The 28000-nt window shown below is 43.5% G+C and overlaps 1 protein-coding gene across 2 annotated transcripts; it reads right to left on the minus strand.

Annotated features, from left to right (window-relative positions):
* Window position 1: 1 nt before the first annotated feature.
* Dnajc2 (DnaJ heat shock protein family (Hsp40) member C2) lies at window positions 2–28000 on the minus strand. 2 transcript variants are annotated; one of them, XM_006535679.4, is made up of 17 exons: window positions 27725–28000; window positions 25783–25884; window positions 24057–24132; window positions 19453–19551; window positions 17670–17811; window positions 16514–16594; window positions 13221–13286; window positions 11382–11473; window positions 11173–11294; window positions 9292–9441; window positions 6477–6565; window positions 6182–6251; window positions 4277–4461; window positions 3362–3462; window positions 3102–3209; window positions 501–655; window positions 2–145 (listed from the first exon to the last, which is right to left on the minus strand). In XM_006535679.4, the coding sequence occupies exons 2-17, from the start codon at window positions 25813–25815 to the stop codon at window positions 71–73; spliced, it is 1644 nt and encodes a 547-aa protein (XP_006535742.1). In that variant the 5' UTR covers window positions 25816–25884; window positions 27725–28000; the 3' UTR covers window positions 2–70. The 2 variants fall into 2 exon arrangements, with proteins under 2 accessions (XP_006535742.1, NP_033610.1); NM_009584.4 differs by having other exon boundaries at window positions 13–145; window positions 25783–25973; window positions 27725–27901.

Consider the following 28000-nt stretch of genomic DNA (forward strand, 5'->3'; position numbering starts at 1 on the left):
TCCAAGTGAAAATGTGTACAGTATTTTCAGTTTTATTATAAAAGTGCACACACAACCAGGATTGCCTGCATTATTTCCTGGCTCTGCTTGCATTCAGCACTTGCTCCTGAGCAGCTTTCTTGGCTTTCACCATCTCCACAAGTTCCTAAGAGGAAACAAGGTTGTTAAAATCAGAATTCTGTCAGCAGAACATAGATAATACTACTGTAGCTGAGTGAGGTGGGGCTGCATGCCTGTCAGTGCTCAGGAGAGTGAGCCTGAGGCCATCCTAGGCTACACAGTGAGCTCTTATTCCACAGATCAACAAAAAGCCAATGCTGTAGCTGCTGAGCTCACCAACTGCCAGGGATAAGGCTGGTCTTACTTTCCTGTAATAATTCTGGCCTACAGCTATTTTGATACTAAAGTCAGCACTGTTATCACCCAGTTAGTTAGTTGGCACACAAGAGTGCGCTAGCCACACCATAGTCTAAGGAGTGAGAGTCTGTTAACGCCATAACCTTGTATCGCCTCATGCAGTCCTTCTTCGTCCTGCCAGGAACAGCTTCGGCTATCTTTTCCCATCGTTCAGGAGTATTTACTGGGTATGTTTTCAAAGCCTGTTCTAAAAGTTTCTGTTCTTCTGTTGTCCAAGGGGTGGAATCTATGCAGGGACCTGTTTGAGACAAATTTGTGTGAATGGTAGGAAGTGATAGTGAAGCATGTTTTTCAATGAATCTTTTGACTCCCATTTCCCTATCAAGTGGGGGCCCCTTCTGATACAGGAAGTGTTAACGTGAACTCATTTCTAAAGGTGAGGAACATTTTTATATATGAATTTCTATTTTTGAAAGAGAAAGAAAATAAGCATTAGTGTGCAATAAAGCACAGTTTGAGAGGTCGGCCTCACAGTCAGTGCTGGTCTCTCCAGAGTTACCTTTTTTTTTTAGATGTATTTATTTATTATATGGAAGTACACTGTAGCTGTCTTCAGATACTCCAGAAGAGGGCATCAGATTTCGTTACGGATGGTTGTGAGCCACCATGTGGTTGCTGGGATTTGAACTCTGGACCTTCGGAAGAGCAGTCAGTGTTCTTAACCACTGAGCCACCTCGCCAGCCCCAGATTTACTTTTAAATTAGATGTAAATTTACAAAGTCAGACACTCAAAAACAAGTCATTTAGAAGGTGGTGGCACATACATATCATCCCAGCTAAACTGGACACTGAGGGAGGAGCACTCGAGCTACAAGTTCCATGGCGCACCTCAGCAACACACTGTCTTTGTCTTTAGGAAGAAAAGTCACTTTGGATTTTTGATTGTCCTTATTTAGGATCAGGAAAAAGAGCTACGTCACAAGTACAAACCCTTTTTGCTGAAGACCCTGGAAAACAATCTATTACACTAGAAGGAAATGCTTAGGGAAACTAAGCCAACCACTCAAGCTTTCATGACACTGCTAACCTCTTAAATAGAGCTAGTGTTCATTATCTTTAATAATCACTACTTTAGTTTTTCAGATAAGCCCTGTAGATTTGACTAAATAGCTATCAGAGGTTTAAAAAAAAAAAGGCTAAGCATCAGTGCACTTCTGTAGGCAAGATGAAAAAGTTGAATATTGACAGTCCAGCTGGTTACTCTATGGTCACAGAGGGAAAAAGAGCATCTAGACACTGCTAGGAGTCTGACCACTGCTTGTAATTACTTGTTCTCAACTAAGAAAGAAAAAGGGTACTTGCTCAAACAAGGCAGAAAACCAGTATCTTTATTTTAAGCACAATAAACTAAGCCATTCTGAAGGTAGTTTTTAAGTTCTGGGAAGTGCTTAAAGTTCAGTGTTCTCTTACTCATCTATTTAGCAACACAGGTTTAATTCATTTCTTTGGGACAAAGATGGAAGTGACATGCATTATTTTCTGTTTTCTAATTCTTTTGTCACAAGACAAAAATAAAGCAAAACAATGTTGTAAGATTCCCGCCGGGCAGTGGTGGCACACACCTTTAATCCCAGCACTCGGGAGGCAGAGGCAGGCGGATTTCTGAGTTTGAGGCCAGCCTGGTCTACAGAGTGAGTTCCAGGACAGCCAGGGCTACACAGAGAAACCCTGTCTCAAAAAAAAAAAAAAAAAAAAAAAAAAAAGATTCCTATGAGAATGACTGTTCAAATCACAATCCAAAAAATTGGGCCGGGGGCCGGGGCTGGAAGCCAGAGATAGAATGCCTGCCTAGCATAGGCAATGATTGCAGCTGATCGCCAGCATTGCAAAAAGCATCCCCACGGAAATATGTAGACAATAAACCAGACTAGAACACAGTTAATCCAAGACCATTTGGGGACTATGTTCTGGAAAAACTAGCTGAAGGATTGGAAGCTCACAAATACATTAAGTGAAACAACTTTTCCAAACACTGACAATTAAAAAACAAAAAACTGCCTAGCAGGCTGGTGAAAAGTAACAGTCCAGGGTGATCCAATGAACTAGAACGGATGATAGCTATGTAACAGCTTTAAACTTTTTACCTTAAAATATTTTCAGGAAAGAACCCTTAATACACTCCAGATTTCCCAAATATGAACATTTTATAGTATTTGCTTATTCTTTTTCTATACATAGAGACATCTATTGTTTTCAACCATATGAAATTAAATTTTATATACAAGATAATACCTATATTCAAATAATTCAGTATGTTTTTCTTTAAAAACATACATACAGAGGTCAGAGAACTAGTTGTGGGTGGTCCTTAGGGATGAACCCAGGTCATCAGGCCTGTACCTTCACATACCTTTACTTACTGAGCCATCTCGCTAGCCCTACTGTATATCTTCTAAAACAGGAAATGAGCCTTGCTGTATTAAAATGTTATTTCCTCATATGTCCCACTATTACCCCAATGGCAGAATCCATTGAAAAGTCAGTTCTTCCTCTAATGGAATCTCTGAAGAGCTGCTATTCCCAACTAATGGGCAGTTAAGTAAACCTGTTATCAGGTTAGAAGTATTTGCTTTGTCCCTTTCAGACTGCTAAATGTCACTCTGCAGTCATTCTAGACAGACCCCAGGCTTTATATATCTTTAGGTAGCCTGGAATCCTGATCTATGTACAGTAACACACTTACCTTCAAACCGTTCTGATGGTGCTGCACTGTCAGCCTGAGAGGCCACTCCATGTTCTTTTTTAAACTTATCAAAAGCCTTTTTGTTAATGTCATCTTTTTGATGAGGGTCTAAGAAATGAAAAACAAACAAACAAAAAAAAAAAAAACCCAAAACATTAAAAGATCAACCTAGTCTTTGATTATTACTTTAAATTACTTTTTAAAAATTACTTTTAAAAATGTATTCAAAGTACCAAACTGATTTCTCAAAACTAACTTACCAAGTTTTTGGAGGCTTTTAGCCTTGCTAATAACATCTTTGGCAGTTCTTTTGACGCCAGAAGAAGAATGTATGTTCATATAATTAGCAATGACTTCCCATCTAGAGAAACCAGTATATAAGTTTAATAAGGAAAAAACAAAATAAAACTATTACATGTTTACTGTAGAGGCTATTAAGACCTGTTAGCAATGCTGATAGTTGCCACTATTTACATAGGCTCAAGTCAACCATCTGTAATCTTAGGTAAATTCAGCTCAGAAGAAATAACTTATTTGTGGGCTGGCACTGACTGCTTTTCCAGAGGCCCTGAGTTCAATTCCCAGCAACCACATGGTGCCTCACAATTATCCATAATGGGATCCAATTCCCTCTTCTGATGTGTCTGAAGAGAACGACAGTGTACTCACATAAGATTTTAAAAACTATATTTGCACTGCTGGTTTAGCATACCCTCGAAAAGGAGAGATCACCCTAGAAACAAGAGCCTCAACTGGCTCATACAGAATGAGGGGGTCTGGATCTCTCTGGCTGGAATATGAATCCTAGCCTTTGAGATAAGCTCTGGTGTGAGGTAAAAAGCAAGAAAGAGGAAGACTGCAAAGGGTCAAGTGCACCATACACTGTAGCCCATACTGCAAGGCGCAGCGGAAGAGGCCAGCAGTAGCAGCTCACTCCCAAACTGCATAAGGTTCCCTTTCCTGACAAAGTGTGACGCACCTTGCTGTGTGTATGTCGAGGTGCTACATGGGTGGAAGTTCAGACTGCACCTAGTTCTCACATTCCCCACTGTGACAGAACTTAGTGAAAGGCAGTCTTTCTATTCTCAAGCACCTCTCTGCCTGTTTCTGTTAAGCTGCTACTTAGTTATCTCCAGACCTCACTGCACACTGGATATTTTCACAAAAGCAAGTACCTTGAGTTTGTTCCAGCAGGGAAGAGATTGACAGCTTTAATTAATAATTGCAGATCATCTTCTGACCAATTTTTACTGCCACTCCCACTTCCACCAGTTGACTTCTCTGCATTCTTGGATGCTTGCCGCATCCGAGCATCAGCTTCCTCCTTCTCTCTCCTCATCTGCTCATTCACTTCTTCTATCTACACAGATACAGGTAGGTCAGTCTTAGGAAGCATGTAGTCATCTCATTGCCTTTCTGACTGCGGTGCTGTGGTCCTCAACTTACTGCCAACGTCATTCCAACCCTACACTCCATAGGCAAAACTCAAGCCAAGCATCAGCTCTCACCCAGCTTTTCCCCACTGCATAGGTTAAAGGATGAAAAGCCAACGCAGCCTGAATTGCCCTTGGATTCACTGGCAAGGGAACTGGGTTTGCATTAGTCACATACCAGCTACCTCAAAGGTCTCAAGCTCTCTCTCTGTGGAAATGTAAGCATCCAGGACAGTGGCCTGTCTTATCTTAGAGTTCTACCCTTTACCATGCTCTCCTACTTACCTTCAAATCTGTACAAACAAAACCTTTATGTGACTTGCAGTTCCTCTAGGCTGTTGCCTCGGAGTCACCTGTGACTTATTCCTCCTTCAGTCCCTCAGAACCATCCAGTCCCTATAATTCTAAATCTGAAGCATTTTCCTGATTCTTGTCTTTCTAACAGAAAAATTAGTCACTTTTTAATCTATCTTATGCATTGTTTATCAATACCAGATAATTAAGGCAGCACTGAACCTCTTGTGAAGGAGAGATCTTGTAGGCCTGGAAACTGGTCACGTAAGCATTTAAAACTCAGTTTTGCTCTACTCGTCTGAATCAACTTATTTTCCTGTCTTTCTTTCCATAATTTTCTCCTACCTCTGTTCATAGTTCCTGTCCTTTTTCAACCCTCTCCAAAGCTTGTTCAAACCCTCCACTGAGCCTTCCCTTACCATTCACATGTACACTTACTTCAGTTTTTAGCATTTATTGCATGCCCTGCATCCTTCGAGCCTCAGGGTCTTTCTTTTGACATAATTATTCTATGAATTCCTTTTTGACAATGATAGCATTAGACATTCCATAAAAAGCACCTAGACAGACTACTACGCACAGTGCTATATAATAAGACTATCAGTTTTATTTAGTATAATAAGTACCGATACTTGTTGAACTAAATTCAGTTTCTAGGCCTGCCTAATTGCTTAAAATAAAAGGTAGAGATAACAAAGACTTTTTTTTTACTTATAAATGTTATCCTATGAAATGCTCTGGGGATAATCAAAACAAATTTTACCCAATACTTAAAAAAAAAAAGCCCATGATTATTGTGCAAAAGACTCCAAATTAAACACTACATGATTGAAAAATGTATATTAGCTAGGCAGTGGTGATGTACATCATTAATCCCAGAACTCGGGAGGCAAAGGCAGGCGGATCTCCAAGTTTGAATGAATTACACACAAGATTATTGTTTTATATGGTTTATATACTTGTGTAAATAAAACATGCACATTATGGATCTTGGCTAAATAATCAGGCTGTATTCATACAATGAAATACAAAGCAGCAGCTGGGTGGTAATGACAAACGCCTTCAATCCCAGCACTTGGGAGGCAGGCAGATCGCTGAGTTCAAGGCCACCCTGGTCTACAGATTGAGTTCTAGAATAGCCAGGACTACACAGAGAATCCCTGTCTTAAAAAAACAAACAAAAAGACCCTTAGCATTTTAAATCAGCAAAATACTTAATGAAAACAAAATATAGTGGGAAATACACACACACACAAAATCTGATACTCTGCCCTTTGTAACTTATGTATCAAGTAAAGAAATAGGTAAAATAGTTAAGTGGCAAATATAAATAGAAGTGGTTTATCCTGTTACCTGTTTTTCAAGTGCAGCTTTTCCTACTTCTCTCGTAGATGAAGCCAGGATTTCATTCAAGCCCTGCAAGCTACAGAAGAGAGACAGCTCAGAGTGTAGCCCCACGGCACAGCTTTTACCTAGCACGCACAAAACAACGCTGGGCTCCACTACACACACACACACACACACACACACACACACACACACACACGCACGCACGCACGCACGCGCACACACACACACACACACACAAATGTGGAGATGGGGGTAAGGCATGGATGAAATGTCTGTCAGGAGCAGTCCCTCAGAATACCTTGCTAGTTCAAGCCGATCACAGAGTTTTTCCACCTCTTCCATCATTTTAACACGGTCTGCCTCATTGTCCGAGAAGTGATTCCAGCTCTAGAATACAAGTGCAAGTGATTCCATCCTCCATCACTACAGACATGCAAGCACGGAGCACATCCTTCCCCAGCGCTTGTGGATGGCAATGCACACATTATCTTTGCACACACCAGCTCATTCTCAGGGGTTTCTCTGATCAGCAAGCAATGAAAGGCGTTATACCAAGTGTCAGTGTGGGAGCAAATCGGAACAGACCGTGCAGAATATCCACAGACGCTGTAAACTCACAGCAATTACTCAAGATACTGTAGGATCAGGAAACTTGACAGCCCTTCCCGCCCCCAGCTATCTACTGCTTGGCTATCTAAATGGGAAAATCTACTGGAAAACTTAAATATGAGAAATTGCTAAATAACAGAAGCTACTAGGAAAAATCTGATTAATTGAAGATTATACTTATACAGATTAGTGTAAGTGAATGTACAAAGAATTTGCTAGAAAACCCTTCCCAGGCACTGGAGAGATGGCTCAGCACTTAAGAGCACTGACTGCTCTTCCAGAGGTTCAATTCAATTCCCAGCAACCACATGGTGGTTCATAACCATCTGAAATGGGATCTGATGCCCTCTTCTGGTGTGTCTGAAAGACAGCTATAGTGTACTCATATAAAATAAATATATGTCTTTTTAAAAAACAAACAAACACCTTCTCCCAGACAGTAAATTGCTTCCAATGGTCATGTCTTCCATTTCTTTCTTGCTTCCAGGCCTCCACAGTACCACTAATGCTTCTCCTATCTGTCAGGTCACTCCTCAGCTTCTCTTTGAGCAGTCTAGTACCTCACTCACTGCAGTTTTCTAGGGTGTCCCCCCACCCCAATCTCCACATTCAGGCCTTTCCAGGCTAATTTCATATACTTGCATGGTTTCTAGTGCTATCAAGATGTTGATGAGTCTGTAGTGATCCTACTTGTAAGAATTCGACAGTAGCACATGCAAGAGTCCACTGCAGTGTTCCAATAGGCTCCACATGACACACACCAGAACCATCCCTTCCCCTCAGCCCTTGTTCTCCTGCGTCTTCATAACACCAAGTCATTTCTCCTAGTAGTCCATGCAAAAAACTAAGGCTCATGAAAAGTTCACTTCTCTAAACGATCACACAACCTGAGTCAACAGGCAGCAGCCTATCCTGCTTTAGAAATACCTCTCTATTTCATCCATTTTCCATCCCCATCATGTCTGTACCCTAGTCCAGGCCATAATACTCTAACCTGGACTGTGACAAAGGGGTCCTAATTACTCTTTCTGGCTCTTGTATTCTGAGTCCCTGAGCAAAACTGAATCAGGATCAGACTTCTAACTTTGCTGAGACACATGATACCCCTCAAACCTGGCTCCTCCTCCTCTTCAGCTCCTGTTCTCCAAGCCTCACTTGTCTGCATTCTCTGAACAGAGCTGTCTCTGTCTCTGTCATCTCTAGTCACAGGAGTAAATCCTACTAGAGACAGAAAGCCTTCCTTGCCTACCACCTTTCTGGTCTCTTCATAGTCTTGATTCTCATCTTGAAGTGTGGGTGCCTGCCTGCTCACTTGCCATTAGTGATCAGTGTCCCTCGAGGGCAAAGACTGTTAATTAAAACTGTCTGGGCTACAATACATACTTGTCTGGTCATCTGATGAATGAACAAATCAACCTGTGCTAGGAAACAGGATTCAACAGGTACCAAGATGAGAATGTCTACTCTAATTTATGATACTCTCTAAGTACTACTCAACCTTCTTAGTTCCTGAATAGCCTTTTTTTTTCTTAGATCAAATTCTCATCACATGTTGATGTGCACTGACTGTAGTCCAAGCCATAGGCTGCCATCTTAGGGAGTTCAGCTGTGCCCTATTTTAAAAGGATTACCCCTGCTGGGTTTGTTCTTTTTCATGGAGGGTCACAGGAGTCTCACCTGAGTATCCACCCACTCCCTAACACTTGCCATATCTAATTCCCTGGAGCCTCAGGGAGGGGCTAGAGTATATAGGTCAGGGAAGACTTTGAGGGAAATGGTCCATCTATGTGGTTGTAGCAAAGGCCTCATCCCTGTTGGGTAAAGGCTTTCCAGGTGCAGCCTGTTAGGAGAGAAGTGCCCACACTCCTTTAAGGAGCCCCTCGCCTATGATAAACTCATTGACTCCCCAGAGTAAACCTTGGTGGAATCTTACCTCAGTTTGTTGTTGGGGCCTTAGGAGGAGAGGGAGAAGGGCTCAATACCACCACCACCCCCAAGGAATTGGAGCAAACACTTGCTGAGTGTGCCAAGTACTGTTTGCAAACTGTCTCATTGACTGTCTCAGCTACAGGCACAAAGGAGGTAAGTGAGCACCAAGGTTTTGCAGTTACCTCCGTAGGGCCCCATGGCTGCACACTTCAAGGCCAGGCTAGGCTACATGAGATGCTCAGTTAGGCTGCTGGAAAAGCTCAGTAGTTAAACACTTGCCGTGAGCCTGACTAAGTTCAATTCCCAGCACTGTAAGGAGAGAACTGACTCCCACAAGTTGTCAGCTGATCCCCACACATAGACTATTGCTTGTGTGTGTCCACATACACACATAGAGAAAGAATGTAATAAAAAAGACACTCGGCCTCAAAAGAAAAGAAAAATCAAATAAAAACAGAGCAAACCTCCAAATATGCATTTCAAGATAACACATGCATGTGTTTATGCGTGGTGAAGCACTTTCACGCTTCAAGGCGAGCGCTCATGCGAGCAGCTACCCCAGCAGTCTGGCATACCTTGCACGAGTTCCGAAGTTTCTGCCTTTCCTTTTTAATGGCTTTCTTCTGGATATCTTTTTCCTTCTTGGCCAACAATGCTTGCTGTCTAACTTCTTCCTCTTCTTTCTCCTTAGCCAACCGAACAGCTTCTAATTCAGCTTGTCTTTGCTTTAAAAAGATGAGCAAAATCATTATTTAATAAAGAAGCTAGTGCTTGTAAATGCATTATGATCTTATTTAAATGTCCAGTCTTTTGATGAATTAGATCAAGATGATATCAACTTAGTGATTGTACTGGCTAGCTTTGTGTCAATTTGACACAGGCTGGAGTTACCACAGAGAAAGGAGCTTCAGTTGAGGAAATGCCTCCATGAGATCCAACTGTAAGGCATTTTCTCAATTAGTGATCAAGGGGGAAAGGCTCCTTGTGGGTGGGACCATCTCTGGGCTGGTAGTCTTGGTTCTATAAGAAAGCAGCTGAGCAAGCCAGGGGAAGCAAGCCAGTGAGTAACATCCCTCCATGGCCTCTGCTTCCTGACCTGCTTGAGTTCCAGTCCTGACTTCTTTCAGTGATGAACAGCAATGTGGAAATGTAAGCTGAATAAACCCTTTCCTCCCCAATTTGCTTCTTGGTCATGATGTTTGTACAGGAATAGAAACCCTGACTAAGACAGTGGTAAATAAAGGTAAGGAGAGCCGACAAAATTCTACAAATTATAAAATTTTACTTATTATAAAATATAAAAGCCAGGCGGTAGTGGCACATGCCTTTAATCCCAGCACTTGGGAGGCAGAGGCAGGTGGATTTCTGAGTTCGAGGCCAGCCTGGTCTACAAAGTGAGTTCCAGGACAGCCAGGGCTATACAGAGAAACCCTGTCTTGGAAAAAGAAAGAAGAAAGAAAAGAAAGAAAGAAAAGAAAGAAAAGGAAAGGGAAAGGAAAGGGAAAGGAAAGGGAAAGGAAAGGGAAAGGAAAGGGAAAGGAAAGGGAAAGGAAAGGGAAAGGAAAGGAAAGGAAAGGAAAGGAAAGGAAAGGAAGGGAAAGGAAAGGAAAGGAAGAAAGAAAGGAAGGAAGGAAGGAAGGAAATATAAAACAGGCAGTTAAAAAATAAAGCAAGGGCCAGAGAGATGGCTCAGCAGTTAAGAGCACACTCGAGAACCCAAGATTGGTTCCCAGTACCCAAGCCTTAATTCCATCTTCAGGGCATCTAATGTCCTCTCCTCCTTCATCAGGCATGGGTACACATGTAGCATATAGCACAGACATTCACGCAGAAACACAAGTTAAAATAAAAATAAATCTGACTAAAAATAAGTAAGTCTGGGTGTAGTGGGCACAACTTTAGTCCAAACACTGCAGAGGCAGAGGCAGAGGCGCAGAGATACAGAGGCACAGAGAGGTGCAGAGAGGCAGAGGCAGGCAGATCTTCCAAGGCCAGCCTGGTCTATACAGTGAGTTCCAGAGCAGCCAAGGCTATATAGTTGAGACCCTGCCTCAGATAAAGCAAAACAACTTAAGAAATAAAAGAAAGTTGAAGGATTTTTGAATGATGTATTTTGTTTGTTTAGTAAGGAACTGTTGTAAGACACCTAGTCAATTTGTTAAGATTCACTCACAAGCCAGGCATAAGTGGCTCATGCCTGGAATTCAAAGTGAGACCCTGTTTCAAAATGTCAGAAATAGGTTTGGTGTGGTAGCAGAGGCAGGCAGATTTCAGTGGGATCAAGGCCAGCCTAGTGAGTTCCAGGCCAGGGCTACATAGTGAGAGCCCATCTCAAAACAAACAAGTAACAACCATATCAAACCTTAAAAGCCATCGCTCAGAGTGGTACTCAATTCCGTTTCTAATTACTCCACCTTCAGGACTGAAGCCTTTTGCAGCCCTCCATGTAGCCTTACCTTTTCTTTGGCTTCCTGCTCCTTCCGCCTGGCCTCTGCTTTTGCTTTCTTTTCTGCTTCTTTCTTGGCCTTTTCTTCTTCCTTAAATTTTTTTATCCTTGGGTCACAACTGTAAGCATTATCTACCCAAAAAATATGGTAATCTTGTCAATGTCTAACATTCAAAGAACGTAAAAAATTTTTGTGAAAACCCCATTAACTCTACTTACCAACTAATGTTCTTATTCTGTTCATCTCTTCCTTTTTCCTTTGTGCCCTCGTGGCTCTGTTCTGCTTTTCAATCCACTTCCTCTCATCACGGCTGTAAGACAGAAAAAGTCAATACCAAGCAAGCACTACAGATGACTGGAAAACAACACTTTATAAATTCAGTGCAAGTGTCCTAACAATGAAGCCGCTATCCCTCATTCCTGTTATTTAAAGGGTGGTTTCATTTAGTATTAATTTTCATTGCTTTTCTTGATATTTATGTAAAAAGAATTTCCCTACACATTAATAAAGAAACTAAAACTAGCTTTGGCAACCAAGAGAAGACCTTATGGAGCCGAACTATTTTGACACTATTTTCCTTGACAATTTCTTAGGTGTATACTAACCTACTTGGCCCCACCTAGGCTTATATACTGGGGCTCAGAGAGAAGGCTCAGAAACTGAAGCATTGCTGTTCTTCCAGAGGACCCAACTTAGGTGCCCAACGCTCACACTGGCAGCTTAGAACTGCATGCAACTCTAGTTCCAAGTTCTAGTTCTAGTTCTGTGCTGGGCTTTTGAGGCACCAGGCATGCATGTTGTGTATATCCATACATGAAGGTTCTCATAAACATACATCCAACCAACCAACCAACAAACAAACAAACCCCTATTACCAAAATGTGCTTACTGGGATGACAGTGGCCATGATTCAGTTGTGGGGTAACCACCCACTTTATGATTTGGATTTGAGGTCTACTCTGGAGCATGGAGTTCATGACTGATAATCTAAACTTGGTCAAAACCTCATGGATAGAAAGGTTATAGGCCATAGTGGGGAATCAACTATTACTGTTTTGCTAAACGAAAATGTTGTCAAGTTGCCGTCCAAGTATTGTATTTATATCCGTAGGCTGTGCAGCTCTCTCTAAGTCAGGAGGTGGTTAATGCAGACTCCTAACTTGTCGATGTGCTGAGGGTAGCTGACTGGAGCATTAGAGTATGGCCCTCACTCCCTGACACCCAAGGGTTCAGGAACATCACAGAATGGAAGAAGACAGACTATGGCAGCTGCAGGATGTGCAGGGGTGCTGTGAAATGTCTTCTGAACACGCTGGGGCCCCTGCAGTCGTGAATGCACAGAGCTGTGGCAAGATTAAGCCTGTCCAGAGCCCTCATGGGTGGAGGAGGAGAGTGTGAGGGCCACTCATTCTAACTGAGACGCTACTGGCAGGTAAAAGTTGCTGGGGGGAGGGGAGTAATTTTTCTCAGTAGTGTAGCCATGAGTAAGGTGCTCACAATCCAGCAAATAACTACACGTAAGCAAGCACATGCTGGTGAAAGAAGGAAGGGCAGAAAGACAGGAGCATGTGTGGCAGGAAGGTTTCCAGAGGAGTGGGAGGAGGCGAGACGGTGAACATGATCAAAACACATCCCACGCGTATATGAATTACCAGAGAACAGACACTTTTTAAAAGCTGGAGAGTGACAAGATGGTGCCAGTGATTGCCTTTAAGCCTGAGGGTATGAATTTGACCCCTGGGAACAAGGTTAGAAGGGAACCCAGTCCATAAAGTTGTCCTCTGGTCTCCACACCCAGGCTAGGACTAATCTGTGTCCCCCATAATAAATAAATAACAAAATAGAAAGTGGCTTGGATGCAGCTTACTTGCCTACCTTAAACAGAGTCTTAAACTAATCTCTAGCATACACATACACAACTTTTTTTTTTATAAAGAAAAGCTGGATGTATTTCTCAGTGGTAGCATTTGCCTAACATAAATGAGGCTTTGGTCCTCTGCTCCACTGTGTGTGTGTGTGTGTGTGTGTGTTCCTTTATTAACAACTGACATACATACCATTCTGCTTTTTCTTTTTCTTCTTCATCTAAATAAGAAAATTCTCTCCAAGAATCAAAATTATACCTAATACAGACAGAAAAGAAATCAAGACAAAATTGGAAAAATAAATCTTATAAAATTACATTAGATGTACATTACTTTTAAAAGTACTGGCAAGCAGACCAAATGTCCAAATGGACCCTCCTCTCCCTTTTGCTATTAGACTATCATTATGCTCAAGTGCTCAATGTCAACACAACTGTAAAGCCAGCACTGCACTTCCCTGCCTTGATGCATGTACTGGCTGGTTTTGTGTGTCAACTTGACACAGCTGGAGTTATCACAGAGAAAGGAGCTTCAGTTGAGGAAATGCCTCCATGAGATCCAACTGTAAGGCATTTTCTCAATTAGTGATCAAGGTGGGAGGGCCCCTTGTGGGTGGGACCATCTCTGGGCTGGTAGTCTTGGTTCTATAAGAGAGCAGGCTGAGCAAGCCAGGGGAAGCAAGCCAGTAAAGAACATCCCTTCATGGCCTCTGCATCAGCTCCTGCTTCCTGACCTGCTTGAGTTCCAGTCCTGACTTCCTTGGTGATAAACAGCAGTATGGAAGTGTAAGCTGAATAAACCCTTTCCTCCCCTACTTGCTTCTTGGTCATGATGTTTGTGCAGGAATAGAAACCCTGACTAAGACAAATTGGTACCAGCAGAGTGGGGTATTCCTGTGACAACCTGACCATGTTTTGGGGAGGACTGTGGAAGGACTTTGGAACTTTGGGCCAGAAGATCCATTCGCTGTTAAGAGCTCTGTCGAATGTTGTGTAGGAGCTTGGAAGATAATGTTGAGAACAGTGCAGAAGATGGGGGCCTGGCTTGTGAAATTTCAGAGGGAAAATTAAAGACTCTTTTCAGGGCCATTGCTGTTTTGATTGTGAAGATTCTGTGGTTCTGGTTAGCTGGGGCTGAAGAATCAGCTATGATTAACAAGATGCCAGAACTACTAAAGCAAAAACTTTGCATTACTGGGACTATTGATGCTGGTTAGCTGGAGCTAAGAAATTAGCGGTGATTAAGAAGAGACCAGCATCGCTGAGGTGACATCTTCTGGGAAGTGTTTTCTGAAAGCACAAAGAGGCTGTGTTCCAGAGATGGCCAAGGTTGTACTCCTGCTGCAGCGGGACTTGGTAATATGTAAGGGTCACCCAGGTGGTACTGGTTTTGAAGGCATGAAGGGGTCACACAAAGCAGCTGAGGCTCGGCACTGTGAGAGGCCATGGAAGGCCATTGGTGAAGGTGCAGCCTCAGTTGCAATTGAAGGCCCAGGACTGAAGGGGTCATGCAGTGTTTTGGATATGCCAGTACCATGAGATGACCACCAAGAGCAGCAGTAGCAGTGGAGTACAGGCATCTGGAGCCTAGAGGACGACGCATGTGCTACAAAGGGCATGGCTGGAGAAGCGACCCAAGCCCTTGGAGGAGCCCAGAAGATCGTGAGTTGGATCCCAGACACTGGATGGTTGGAGATTGATTTTTGCTTTTGATTGTGACTGTGCCCTGATATTTTCCCTCTTGAAGGAAGAAACTATTTTAGTGAAGCCCACAGTTAAGAGACTTTTAATTGTAAAAGGACTTTGGATTTTAAAAGAGATGGATATTTTAAAGAGATCGAAATTTTAAGAATATGTAAAGACTGTGGGACGTTTAAAGTTATTTAGACCTTGGGGATGAATAAGAATGTAAGGGTTGAGGCTTACTAGTGATGTGTTTGTGTGTCAAGTTGACAAGGGGTCAATTGTACTGGCTAGTTTTGTGTCAACTTGACACAGCTGGAGTTATCACAGAGAAAGGAGCTTCAGTTGAGGAAATGCCTCCATGAGATCCAACTGTAAGGCATTTTCTCAATTAGTGATCAAGGGGGAAAGGCCCATTGTGGGTGGGACCATCTCTGGGCTGGTAGTCTTGGGTTCTATAAGAGAGCAGGCTGAGCAAGCCAGGGGAAGCAAGCCAGTAAGGAACATCCCTCCATGGCCTCTGCATCAGCTCCTGCTTCCTGACCTGCTTGAGTTCCAGTCCTGACTTCCTTGGTGATAAACAGCAGCCTGGAAGTGTAAGCCAAATAAACCCTTTCCTCCCCAACTTGCTTCTTGGTCATGATGTTTGTGCAGGAACAGAAACCCTGACTAAGACAACGCGTAACAAACTCCTCATTACTCCTAGGTCAAAAACTGCAGCTCCCACTGCCTCTTGTTTCAAGTTCTCACTTCCCTACAATGTGTTCTGAGATTTTTTTCCTGTCTTTATGTTAACTACTGTTAAGTCTTAGTTAATGCTTATTTTATTTCTGCTTTGTCATTTGAATGTAAAAGCTATTCCAACAGACAAAACTAATTAGTTTTATCTAGAATGACTTTGTTTCTGTATTTATTAGCAGTTAATGAAAAGACATTCAATGAGGTGGCTAAGTGGTTAAGAGCAGTGGCTGCTCTCCCAAAAGACACCGGTTCAATTCCTAGCACCTGCATGGTGGCTCACAACCAATGTCTTCTGGCTTCTACGGGTACCATGTGTGCAGACATACATGCAGGTAAAACAGCCATACACATATTTTTAATGTTTACTGAAAATTAGTGAATCAGAGGTAAACAATACTATCTACTTCAGGAACTCAACTTTTCCCTCTACCGAGACAGGGTCTCACTACGTAGTCCTGCCTGGCCTCAAATTCATGGAGATCGGCCTGCCTGCTTTTCAGAGGCTAAAGCCATAAATCATCAGGCCTGATCCAAGAACTCAAATAAGGTAGGGGTGTCAGCACATGCCTTTAGTCAAAGTACAGAGGCAGGTGGATCTCTGTGAGTTTGAGGCCAGCCAAGATTACGTTACCCTGACTTAAAACAACAACAACAACAGCAACAAAAAGCTGGGTGTGGCGCACACCTCTGATCCCAAGGCCAGCCTGGTCCACAAAGTGAGTCCAGGACAGCCAAAGCTAATTATAATAATATACAGAGAAACCCTGTCTTTAAAAAAAAAAAAAAAAAAGATGGCTCAATGAATAAGTTAATTCTCCGTTTTTATTTTTTACTGCAATCAAGTACTTGTTATCTAGATCTCACTGATACATTAATAGAAAGCAGACTGAAAAGTCATAAACGGCAAATATAGAAGATACAGAGCCTTCCATGCAAATCTTATTCATTTCCTATGCCTAGTAAGAGTTCTGCTACTCAAAGGTGAACTGATGAGCAATCGGGTGTTTAATGAGAATCCTTAGAACTGACATCGGCATGCGAGCAGCACAGTCACTCACTCACCAGAAAGAGTAAAACGCATCTACATCTTCAAACGAGGAGTTCATATCACCAAGCTTGGGAACATTTTTTTTATTTGACCATCTGAAATATTAAAGTAAAAATGTGACTCAAATGAAAGATTTCGAACAGGAGTTCAACTTCTGACTAGTTCTTTAAAACCATCAGCTTTTACTAACAATCCCTTCCAACCCTCTGCCCTGTGCAGCTCTCACAAGTGGTGTGGTAAGCACCACAGGCTGGGAGACAGTGAAACACAGCCCGACCATCTCCACCCCATGTAGCGCAGGGGACCAGCGGCTGCTTGCCAGGCATGCTAACTAGGAAAAAGGGTAACGAGTCTCCCCAAACTCACTCACTGCTGTCCCTGAAAAACAGCACAAAAGTAACCTGTGGGCCAGTCCAGTCCAGCACACAGAGGGGTTTGCACCTGTCACTCTTTACTTCTGAAAAGGCTTAGGAGATGAGATGGCTTCGCTGTTCTAGTCTAGCAAATAGCACCGAGACTCCCACATTGCCTACATCACCTTCAGTGACAGTGGCAGATCCCACCGAGTCACTAATCAGAGCAGTCTCTGGGAGCATCAAGATGCTACAATAAAGCAGGCAACTCCAGGATCCCCCACCTCAGGCATTGTTCATGTTCCCCAGGTGACTCCATTGTGGTTAAGATAGGCCAGAAAATGTGCCAGTGCAGAGGAACCAAGAACACAGAAAACCACGACTACTGCATACTATTTTCAAACTCACTTTAATGCAATAAAGTATGTATTAATCCTCAAGATATAACAAGAAGCCTTATAACAACAAGATGCCCAATAAAAGAACCCTGGGGCTGCAGATGCAGCCTAGTGTGGAGCTCGTGTGCAGCAGGTAACACTGCCCAGGCTCACCCACAACATCAAAAGCTTTCTGCAAGCGTGAATACTGACACTAGTGCAGTTACAGAACGGGACACAAAGGAGAGGGATGCGCTGCTACCCAACAGCAGCACCACATGCTAATTACCAAGGCAGACAGTGCTTCTTATTAGGGCTCAATACAGCAGAAGAAAGGAACAGAACCAGACGTATTTATAAGCAAGCTGCTAATGGGGAAGACAGCAGACAAGCCACTGAACACTATGACCAAAGGGATGGGTGGGGTTGTTGTAACTCACCTTGAATTCCTTTCAAACACTGGAGAAAACACTTGAAAAAAATTGTCCTTAGCTTCACTTTTAGAAGGAACTGAGTTGTCAAAAGTAGGATCTACACTGTTAAATGCCCGCCTTTTCACTGGATCAGACAACATTTCATAAGCTGAGAAAAAAAGAAACATGACACCACCATGAGGTTACCAGATTTTTTATGAGAAAACAAATACTGGCCTAGGGATATGGCTCTGTGGAGAGGTGGTCACAGCAAAACAAGATGGGAGAAAGGAAATAAAAATCTCTTTATGCTAAAAAAGTTCCTTTCATATTTCAGATTTTTAAATTTTGGATGGGAAAGGACTTAATTTAGGTGGTCTACCATTATGTGACATAAAAAGATGTAATTCTTATAAGAATACAAGTGTCAAAACCCTGTTCTTCCCCCCCCCCCCCACCCCCCAGCCCCCCTTAGGGGCTTGAACAAATGCCCAAATCACTCCTTCAGGCCATTATAGAACAATTGAAAACATTAACTCTCAGCTATTAACAGGATGGGTCATCTAGAATCCTACCACTTGGGGCCCTGTGGTAGAAATGGCTTTGCAGTTAGGGCCAGGACATAATTGTGTTCCAACCAAGTCTAGCTAGAGTGAGTAAGACCCTGCTTTCAAACCAATACCACCATAGAAGGCACCTGGATGGAGGGAGTGGGGAACTACAAACGTAACTGTTAAGCTTTAAGGTTCTAAAGTCTTCTTGATCACGGTGTAAAGGGTGGGCCATGGAGACAAATCTGAAGGGTGCACATGTGTGCCGCTGTTTAAGAAGTAGACAGTTCCATGTCCTACAATTACACCCATACAGTCCCAGCACCAAGCAGGCAGAGACAGGACAAGCTCAAGTTTGAGGTCAGTCTGGGCTACAGACTATCTCAAAAACAACAGTACTACCAAAATATAACATTACATGTATGGAAACACATAGGTAGAACCAGTCATTACTTGTACTGATTTGCAAATGGGGCCATGGCTATGTAAACAGTTATAAATAACTGTGTGATCTACTATTATAAAACAAACTTAGATACTTTTTGCAATGCTAGGGGTTGTACACTTACACATGCCAGACACCTGTCCTATCACTGAGCGTCACCTCCATCCCAATCCATTTAAAACCCCTAAGTAAGTAGATCCACAGGCAAAAGAGCTCAGAATCTGTACCACCATACAGAACACTCACACCAGGCCTGGCAGATCAGGCCTTAAGTCCCAGCTGCCAGGAAGGGAGAGGTAAGATTGGAAACACAGGGCCTGCCTGGACTGCAGTAACTTTAAGCAGAGCTGGGCAATTTGGAGAGAGCTGGGGTGTAGTTCAGTGGTAGGGAGGATTGATTCGTAGCACTACAAACACACCAAGGTTTGTTTATACGTGCATAGCTATGTATGTATATATAAACGTTTTTATATGAGCAGCTACAGGTTAATCTCGGGTAAGAATCACCCGGAAGTTGGTCTTATCTTAAAACTAAACCAAACCTGTCTCCTGGGGATGCTAATAAAATGCAGACTGCAATCAGTAAATCCGGGAGAGGCCTGAGGCTCTGCATTCCTACAGACTGTTATGTGTGGATGTTAAAAGTCAAGGCAACCTTGCTGTAGTGAAGCTCTGCAGAAACTACTAGAAATAACATGATGTAACTGAAAGGTTTTAAAATGGCAGTTAAGCGAAGTACAGCATGCGCAGGACTCAAAACCTCCACACAATAGAAACCGCTCTCAGAAAGCACAAATGTGAGGTATTTTCTTACCTTTAGTTATGCAAGTGAAGTAGTCATTGTCTCCTTCTTTGATGGGTTCCCCAGCCGCTTTCCGTTTGTCTGGATGATGTTTCAAGACCATTGCTTTATCTGCAGGATCAATCAGATATCATTGGTTTGAGTGATAATGTTTTAGTAACTTGAAATTTTTCTTATCCAATTTTTTTCAATTTTTTATTAGATATTTTCTTCATTTACATTTCAAATGCTATCCTGAAAGTCCCCTATACCCTCCCCCACCCTGCTCCCCTAACCACCCACTCCCACTTCTTGGCCCTGGCATTCCCCTGTACTGGGGCATATAAAATTTGAAAGACCAAGGGGCCTCTCTTTCCACTGATGGCCGACTAGGCCATCTTCTGATACATATGCAGCTAGAGTTATGAGCTCTGGGGGTACTGGCTAGTTCATATTGTTGTTCCACCTATAGTATTGCAGACCCCTTCAGCTCCTTGGGTACTTTCTCTAGCTCCTCCATTGGGGGCCCTGTGTTCCATCCAACAGTCAGAATGGCTAAGATCAAAAACTCAGGTGACAGCAGATGCAGGTGAGGATGTGGAGAAAGAGGAACACCCTCCACTGCTGGTGGGATTGCAAGCTTGTACAACCATTCTGGAAATCAGTCTGGTGGTTCCTCAGAAAACTGGACTTAGTACTACCAGAGGATCCAGCAATACCTCTCCTGGGCATATACCCAGAAGGTGTTCCAACTGGTAATAAGGACACATGCTCTACTATGTTCATAGAAGCCTTATTTATAATAACCAGAAGCTGGAAAGAACCCAGATGTCCCTCAACAGAGGAATGGATACAGAAAATGTGGTACATTTACACAATGGAGTACTACTCAGCTATTAAAAACAATGATTTTATGAAATTCCTAGGCAAATGGATGTATCTGGAGGACATCATCCTGAGTGAGGTAACCCAATCACAAAAGAACACACATGATATGCACTCACTGATAAGTGGATATTAGCCCAGAAACTTAGAATACCCAAGATACAATTTGCAAAACACAAGAAAATCAAGAAGAGGAAAGACCAATGGTTGGATACTTCATTCCTCCTTAGAATAGGGAACAAAATACCCATGGAAGGAGTTTCTTATCCAATTTTAAGTCACTTTTGTTGACATATTCAAATTCACCACACATCATAATCAACTAACAGAGCAGCCTACAGTTTATCCTTCACTGTGTCCCTCCTCCTAAACTCGCTGTTCCATTGCACTCCTGCACTTTACTTAGTGACACCTCCCTAAAACAACAAAACTGAGCGTCTATATTTACCCAGTATTGTTTAAAACTATATCCTACATAAGGTAATGAGCTTGGTTAGGATGCAACTCTAGTTTTCAACCTTTTAAGCTTTATAGTGATGATTCTACCTTCAAAACAATGAATCCATTACTACAGCTTTCATCTCTGTCCAGGCCTAAAAGAATATATGTAATTTCCAATGTAACTGTTTTCTTTAGGTTTCTTAAATCTTATCTATTTCATTCAACTGAGGTAAAATTTTCAGCAGTAAATTCTAACCCTCAGATTTTAGGTGTACAGTTCAATGTCTAGACAGGTATATATAAGTAACCATAGCAACACACAGAAGATAGAAAGGCTCGTTGGTTACTTCCTTCCTGGGATGCCTTTCTTGGGCAACTCCTGTCCCCCACTAAACTGGGCAACATCTTCCTAATTGTGTCCCACAGGCTGTTTTTGTGCATTCTGGAAACATATATTTATATATATGTATACACACACACATATACATATACACACACATACACACACATACATATACATACATATATATACACACACACATACATAAACATATACACATACATACATACATACATGTTAGCAGGTCTCCATGCTTGGCTTCTTTTCTTTTTTTTTTATTTCTTTTTAGATTTATTTATTTATTATATGTAAGTACACTGTAGCTGTCTTCAGACACTCCAGAAGAGGGAGTCAGATCTCGTTACGGATGGTTGTGAGCCACCATGTGGTTGCTGGGATTTGAACTCCGGACCTTTGGAAGAGCAGTCGGGTGCTCTTATCCACTAAGCCATCTCACCAGCCCGCTTCTTTTCTTAATACTGTGGTGTGAGACTCACTTCCATCCTCAGGCAGGTCCTTGAGAACCTGTTCTTGTCTTGCACTGCTGAGCAATACTCAGCTGTACCAAATGACACTAGCTTGTGTATTATTTTCCTGTTAGTGAACATTTGAGTGGTTTCCCATGGACAATTTTGTAACACTATTATGAATATTTCTCTAGAAATCAAATCTGGCTACTTATATATATATTCTACAGGGGCTCAGCACTGTCAGATACATTCATTTTCTGATGGCCAAGACTTTCTTTCAGCTTGGATATAGTAGCCATTTCTCCACTTATGCAGAGGCATTTCACTAGTTCAAGTAGTTCAGCTAGATCAAGTAGAAAAGTATTAAACATTGTGGGGCAGTGAACCATGAGAGGTAGCCTGGTCCTCGGTTGAGCTAAAGGCTTTGAAGCCCCCAGACCCTGAAGGGACGGTAGGAGCTTCACCTGCTACCAGGTACCAGGCCCCTATCAATAGCCACAGCTCCCCATCCCCATAGATTTGTGTCCATCAGTCACAGAATGCCACAAGCCCTTCCACATGTAGATGAGGCATTCCTAACATCTCAGACCAAGACAATAGGAAAAGAGACATGATCTGTGTTCATGTAGGCTCAAGACAGAGATCTCCATGCAAATGAGGTACCTAGAGGCCTAGAGCACTTAGCCAATAAGCTTCCCTTCCCAGACACTCCTCGCTGCAAAAGGCCCACCAAGAGAAGTGGGCCTAAGATTAAATACCATCCACTTTCCACCATGACAATAAATGCCTTAAAACCACAGTCATTAGGATCTGCTGTGGGGAGCAATGGAGAAGGCCTTTACCTACACAGCCTCTGTCTAATCTCCCGTAGAAGGCTTCTCTGCTCCCAGCCATGATCACCACCAGTTCTGCCCCGTCAAGCCAAGGCTCATCACCATGGGACTAGATGGAGCCACCTTCCTCCCCTCCCTCCTACCCCAGGCTAGCCTGAGGGCTCAGCTCCCAGCAGCAGCGCCCAGATGTCCAAGAGCCTGAGAACCAGATGGCCCCTGGCTCATCATCACAAGCCTGGGGTCCCAGAGCCAGCTCCAGCATCCCCACACCTAAGACTGAGTTCCCCCACCCCGAGTAGTGCCTTAGTGCATCCCTACAGCCCACACCAGCCCTGCAACATGGGGTAAGGACAGTCAAACTCCCCTTGTCCTGCCTCCCCAAGCAGCCGAGTCCTGTGGCTGAGCAGGCGCAGGACCCACAACCCTACAAAACATTAGACTTGTCACAGAAATGCTCTAAAAATCTATGCACCGAACTATCTTGGAATGTGAAGAACAATTCAGCAGTGCCTGGCTGAGTACTGTTTCAAACGATGGATCACTTGGTCTCACACTGCAGAGCACCAGATACCACCATTGCCATTCAGCCAGTGAAGCTATGGCTTTCCCTCTTCTATTCTGCTCTATTCTGGCCAGCAGGGAGAGTCTATGTAGCATAGCTTAATGCATGTTGTTCTCTGAAATATGTGCTCATTAATAAAATCTAAGTCACATGCTACAATGACCAATCTTGAGACATAAATACTACCAGGTATGTGAGGGCATGCACCCATAATCACAGCATCTGGAAAGCTAAGTACAGCAGGACACAAATTTAAGGCCTACACAGTGAAATACTGTATTAAGAAGCAAAAACAGGGTTGTAAGACAGTTCCACAGGTGAAAGCACAACTACTCTTACAAAGGAATTTTAGCACTCTCACTGGACAGCTTAGAACTTCCTGTAACTCCCCGTCGGGGATCTGATAACCCACTTCTGCCCTCTGAGGACGCCTACACTCAGGTGCACATACCCTCAGATACGCACCTACACTCAGGTGCACATACCCTCAGATACGCACCTACACTCAGGTGCACATACCCTCAGATACACACCTACACTCAGGTGCACATACCCTCAGATACGCACCTACACTCACGTGCACATACCCACACAGATACACACCTACACTCACGTGCACATACCCACACAGATACACACATCTAATTTTTCAAAATTAAAATCTTTTTTAGGAAGCAAAACTAAAAGAGACCTAATTTTTTAATTAGACGAGAACATGGTGATCATACCTAACCGTCTACAATCCCAGCACTTGGAAGGCGGACATGGATCTAAGGTCTGAACAGCAAGACCCTGTTTCTCTCTTACCTGGAAGAAATCCTCAGAGCAGAGGACTAGGCATGAAGCTCAGTGGCAGGCAGAGCTGGCCAGGACTCAAGGCCTCAGGTTTGATTCCCAGCACCATCCAAACCCAAAACAAACGAAACCCGTTTCCTTGATGGGCAATGATTCTTACAGGGTTTCTGATCTCTTCCTGCAGGACTTGAACTCTGAGAACACTCAAGGTCCCCCTAATCCCTTCCCTTTCTAAGATGGGGTCTCATGAACTTCAGGGTGCTGCACCCCCGAGTTTGGAGTTATACCTCCCATACTAAGTAAGTACTTACGAGCTGCTTTGATCTGTCTCTGTGTAGCTGTGTATCTGACGTGGCCAAGTCCAAGAACCGCATAATGATCTTGATTCTGATAAACACACAAAAGGGAGTTAAATCTGAACAGAGTACATCCAACCCTCATGTTTTAATATCATTAAAATTTTTCCAAAGCGAGGCTTCAGGCTGGAGCCACAGAGCACCTGCTTAGCATGAAATGAGCCCGAGTTCCATCTCTAGCAGCACAAGCAAGCAAGCAAACGGAAGTGCAGCATCCGTAGCAGAATCCAGAGCTTCTGTACAGAATGGCTCTGTGTAAATGAGTAGGCGAGTGGTGATGCAGCATGCCTTAAGTCCCAGCACTTGGGAGGCAGAGGCCCAAATATTTCTATGAGTTCAAGGCTAGTCTTGTCTACAGATCCAAGTTCCAGGACAGCTAGGGCTACACCAAGAAACCCCATATCAAAAGAACAAAACAAAACCAAAACCAACCAACCAACCAACAAGAAAAAGAATGTAAGTCATTGTGCAGTCATGTAAGTTAGGCGCCAGTCGTGGATGACAATACAGCCTTCTTGATATTTTATGCACATGAGTCCAAAAGACTCTTAATGAGCCACAGACCAATGTCCAACCAACTATAAGACAACTTTACTAATATTTCGACCCAAAACTCCCTGCAACGTTCCTTAGTCTGCATCCTAGCCCTGGCTACCATTAGTCTACTCCTCCAACCCTGGCTACACATCTCCATCAACAGGCTCTGCCTGTGCAGAACATTACTCAGTTTCCACATTGCCAACAGAATGGTTCTTTTCAACCTTAGAGACATGTGAGCTTGTGTGTGTGTGCACGTGGAGGCCAGACCACACGCTCAAGTGTTATTCCTCATGCAGTCAAGCGTTTCCCTCCTCCAGTCAGTCTCTCACTTGCCTGGGGTCCACCTTGCATCTGGACTAGCTCATCAGTAAGCACACACAGCCGTCTCTTCCACCGCAGTGCTGGGATTACATAACGTGCTTTGCTCAGAACCTCAAGTCTTCTGATTCTTCCTGTCCCCTTTGCTCCCCTACCAAATCCCCAGACTTTCTAAACTGGGTTCTGGGGCTGAACTTACACAGTCTTACACGTACTCCAGTGACTTATCTCCCTGAGGCTAGCCTGGGAAACGCTGATGACTTAATGTCTTCAAGGATATTAATTCATTCCTAAATATAGCTTTAAAAATATAGCATAAACATCTAGACTAGGTTTTTCTGGGCCTACTTTTCCACAGCCTTGATCCCCCATGTGTGGTCAGACATTCTTCACTCCTGTGTCTCTGGTATTCTGTCTTCTACCCAGAATGCCTTTTTTCCCTTCTCTACTTCATTAACTGCCACTCCTGTTTTAAAGATCTGCTGGAGTTTGTTGTCTGCTTTTTAAAAGATAGGGCTTTATGTAGCCCAGGCTAGTCTCTAACTGCTGTGTAGTCAAGGCCTTTGAACTTCTAACTTTCCCATCTCCATTTCTCAAGTCCTCCGTTTATAGGTGCACATCACCATTCCCAGAGACATTACTTTTCGCTGTGAAGGCTTGCTTGACAGCTATGGCTGAAACAGCATACTATGGGCTTAGCAATTAAGAGCTTACTTATGACTATCATGTTGAACTGCCTTAAAATACAGGGTACTAATGGGAAACTAGGAATGCAGCCTAAGTTTGATGCTCTGAATGAGCGAAAGCTCTGCATAGCAAATACCTTCCAATCTTTGGGATCAAGTGTTTTCAGCATGGGGAATTCTTCTAACTGTAACTCTTCATCTTCTGATTCCTCTGACAACTCTTTCTTATCTTCCAGTTCCTGAAAAGATGTAGAAGCATTTCTGTTTCTCCTCTTAACAAAAGCTTCAAACCATCTTCCCACAGGTTCAACTTGACAGACTGAAGAGGCTGTGAGGGAGAACAGTAAGACTTAATTTATTGCATGGAACACATCTATTTCAAGGCCACACAGTTTCTTAGGGAGAGCAGAACAATGATGTCAGAATATAATTTTAAAACCACCAACTATAAAAATCCCAGTTGCACCCTGGGTAACAAATTATCATTGGTAACATCTTTTTATTCCAGCAGTCTCTTCCAGTTGATGTGCCACTAAGGTTGATGAGGTGAGCTCAATGCCCAGAACCCATATGAAGGTAGGAGAGACCTGACTCCATGGACTTTTCTTCTGATCTCTGCACACATGCTGTGTGGCACTCAAAAACACTTGATCAGTTATTTTTTTTAAGCATAAGAAAATAATTTCAGCAGCTAATCAATATTTTCCTGATGATGTGAGAAGGGAAGGCAAGAAACGAGTAATAGTAATAAAAAAAATGATAAAAAGCTACCAAAAAACAAAGACTGCACACTCATGCGATCTTAATTATTAACAGATTAGCTATTAAAATGGTTAATAATTCTAAGGATTCTCTAACAATAATCTGTTGAAATAGACAATTTTCCAAGCCAATGCTGAGAACTCATTACCGTTTCTATGTCTTAATAACACAGGCTGGATGTAAACCCAGAATTTCAGGGCTTTAATCTAGAACTGTAAATTTCTTGAAACAGATTGAATCATTTCAGGATGGAAACAATACCTATCTCACCCAGTTCCTAGAATATTCGAATGCAGTTTTAAAGCTTTAAACTGTTGTAGAGAAAGTAACATGGAATAAATAACTGTAGATATGTATAACAGAAATTAAAAAATGGTAATCTGTGTCAGGAAAAAAGATCATAATTTTAATTTCTTAAGAAATCAAAGGGCAATTTTCTGGTGCACAATTTGTGGGCATCATTTTCTAAGACCCTTTCTTTTTCACGTTTTAACTGGCTTATGATATTAAGATTTCCTCCACCTAACACAGGAGAGGAGTCAAACGCGAAAATGAACCGGCTGAGTAGCGGGGGCGTGGCTTTCAAAACCGTGTCTTGGAAGCCTTTCCCTCACTACAGGATTACCGCGACACACAAACGCAACACGTGCCATGGGAAACATTTAAAAATTATATTCAACAAGTGCCCACGGTAAGCGGCTATGGGAATTAATGTAGATCATTAAAATGAGAGACCCGACACTTGAAATACTTTCTGGCGTGCAGGGCTATAAACCAAAACCCCTACAGCAGGAGGCTAAGTTGTGCTTTTAACCATCCTTGGTGTACGCCAAGCTGTCCAGGAGCATTCACAGGGGGCTTCCAACGGAATGAGGAAGTTCTGAGTTCCGACAAGCAAAATACACAGCCGGGAGCAAAGGTGGAGGCGAAGGGCTGAACAGCGTTTACAAGGCTTTGTATCTCTCCCGGCACGCGGGTGCGTGCAGCGGGGTCGCTCCGCCGTGGGCAGGGGGGGTGCCTTAGGGGGCCTTTCGGGGTACAGGAGGGCTCGGTCCTCAGCTGTTCAGCCCGCTCCGTGAGTCAGCAGCCTCACCAGGATGAAGGAACCACAGGTGCACAAGGAAGACGCCCCCACCCTCCTTTCCGAGAAACCGGGGACACTTCAAATTACAGCACTGAGCAGCAGGGGCTCGTCACAGTCCCCCGAGTCCCGGAGCAGATTGCCGGGGTCAAGGCTACCGAGCCAGGGGTTGCTAGGGACAGGGCTGGGGCAGGGGCGCCCGAGGCAGGGCGGAAACTGGGTTGGTGGGCACGTACCGGAGGTCAGAGCGTGGGTGATGGCGGTGCCCTGGCCCTCCGCGGCGCTCGGCAGGAGCAGCATGCTGGTTGGGGCTGGTCCCGCGGACGCCGCGGCTCACGGCCGGCAGGCAGGGCCCTCCGCGTCCGCACTACCTGTGGTCTGAGCCTCGCGCCTAGGCTTTACGCCCCGGAGCCGGCGCATGGAGACGACCAGTGAGCACTTCCGGGATGGGGCTCGCACGGCGCGGCCGCCAACCCCACCCCCACGGCCTCGCGCCAATGCGCGCGGCCGCC

The sequence above is a fragment of the Mus musculus genome, chromosome 5 (assembly GCF_000001635.26).
Source record: "Mus musculus strain C57BL/6J chromosome 5, GRCm38.p6 C57BL/6J".
Classification (NCBI taxonomy): Eukaryota; Metazoa; Chordata; class Mammalia; order Rodentia; family Muridae; genus Mus; species Mus musculus.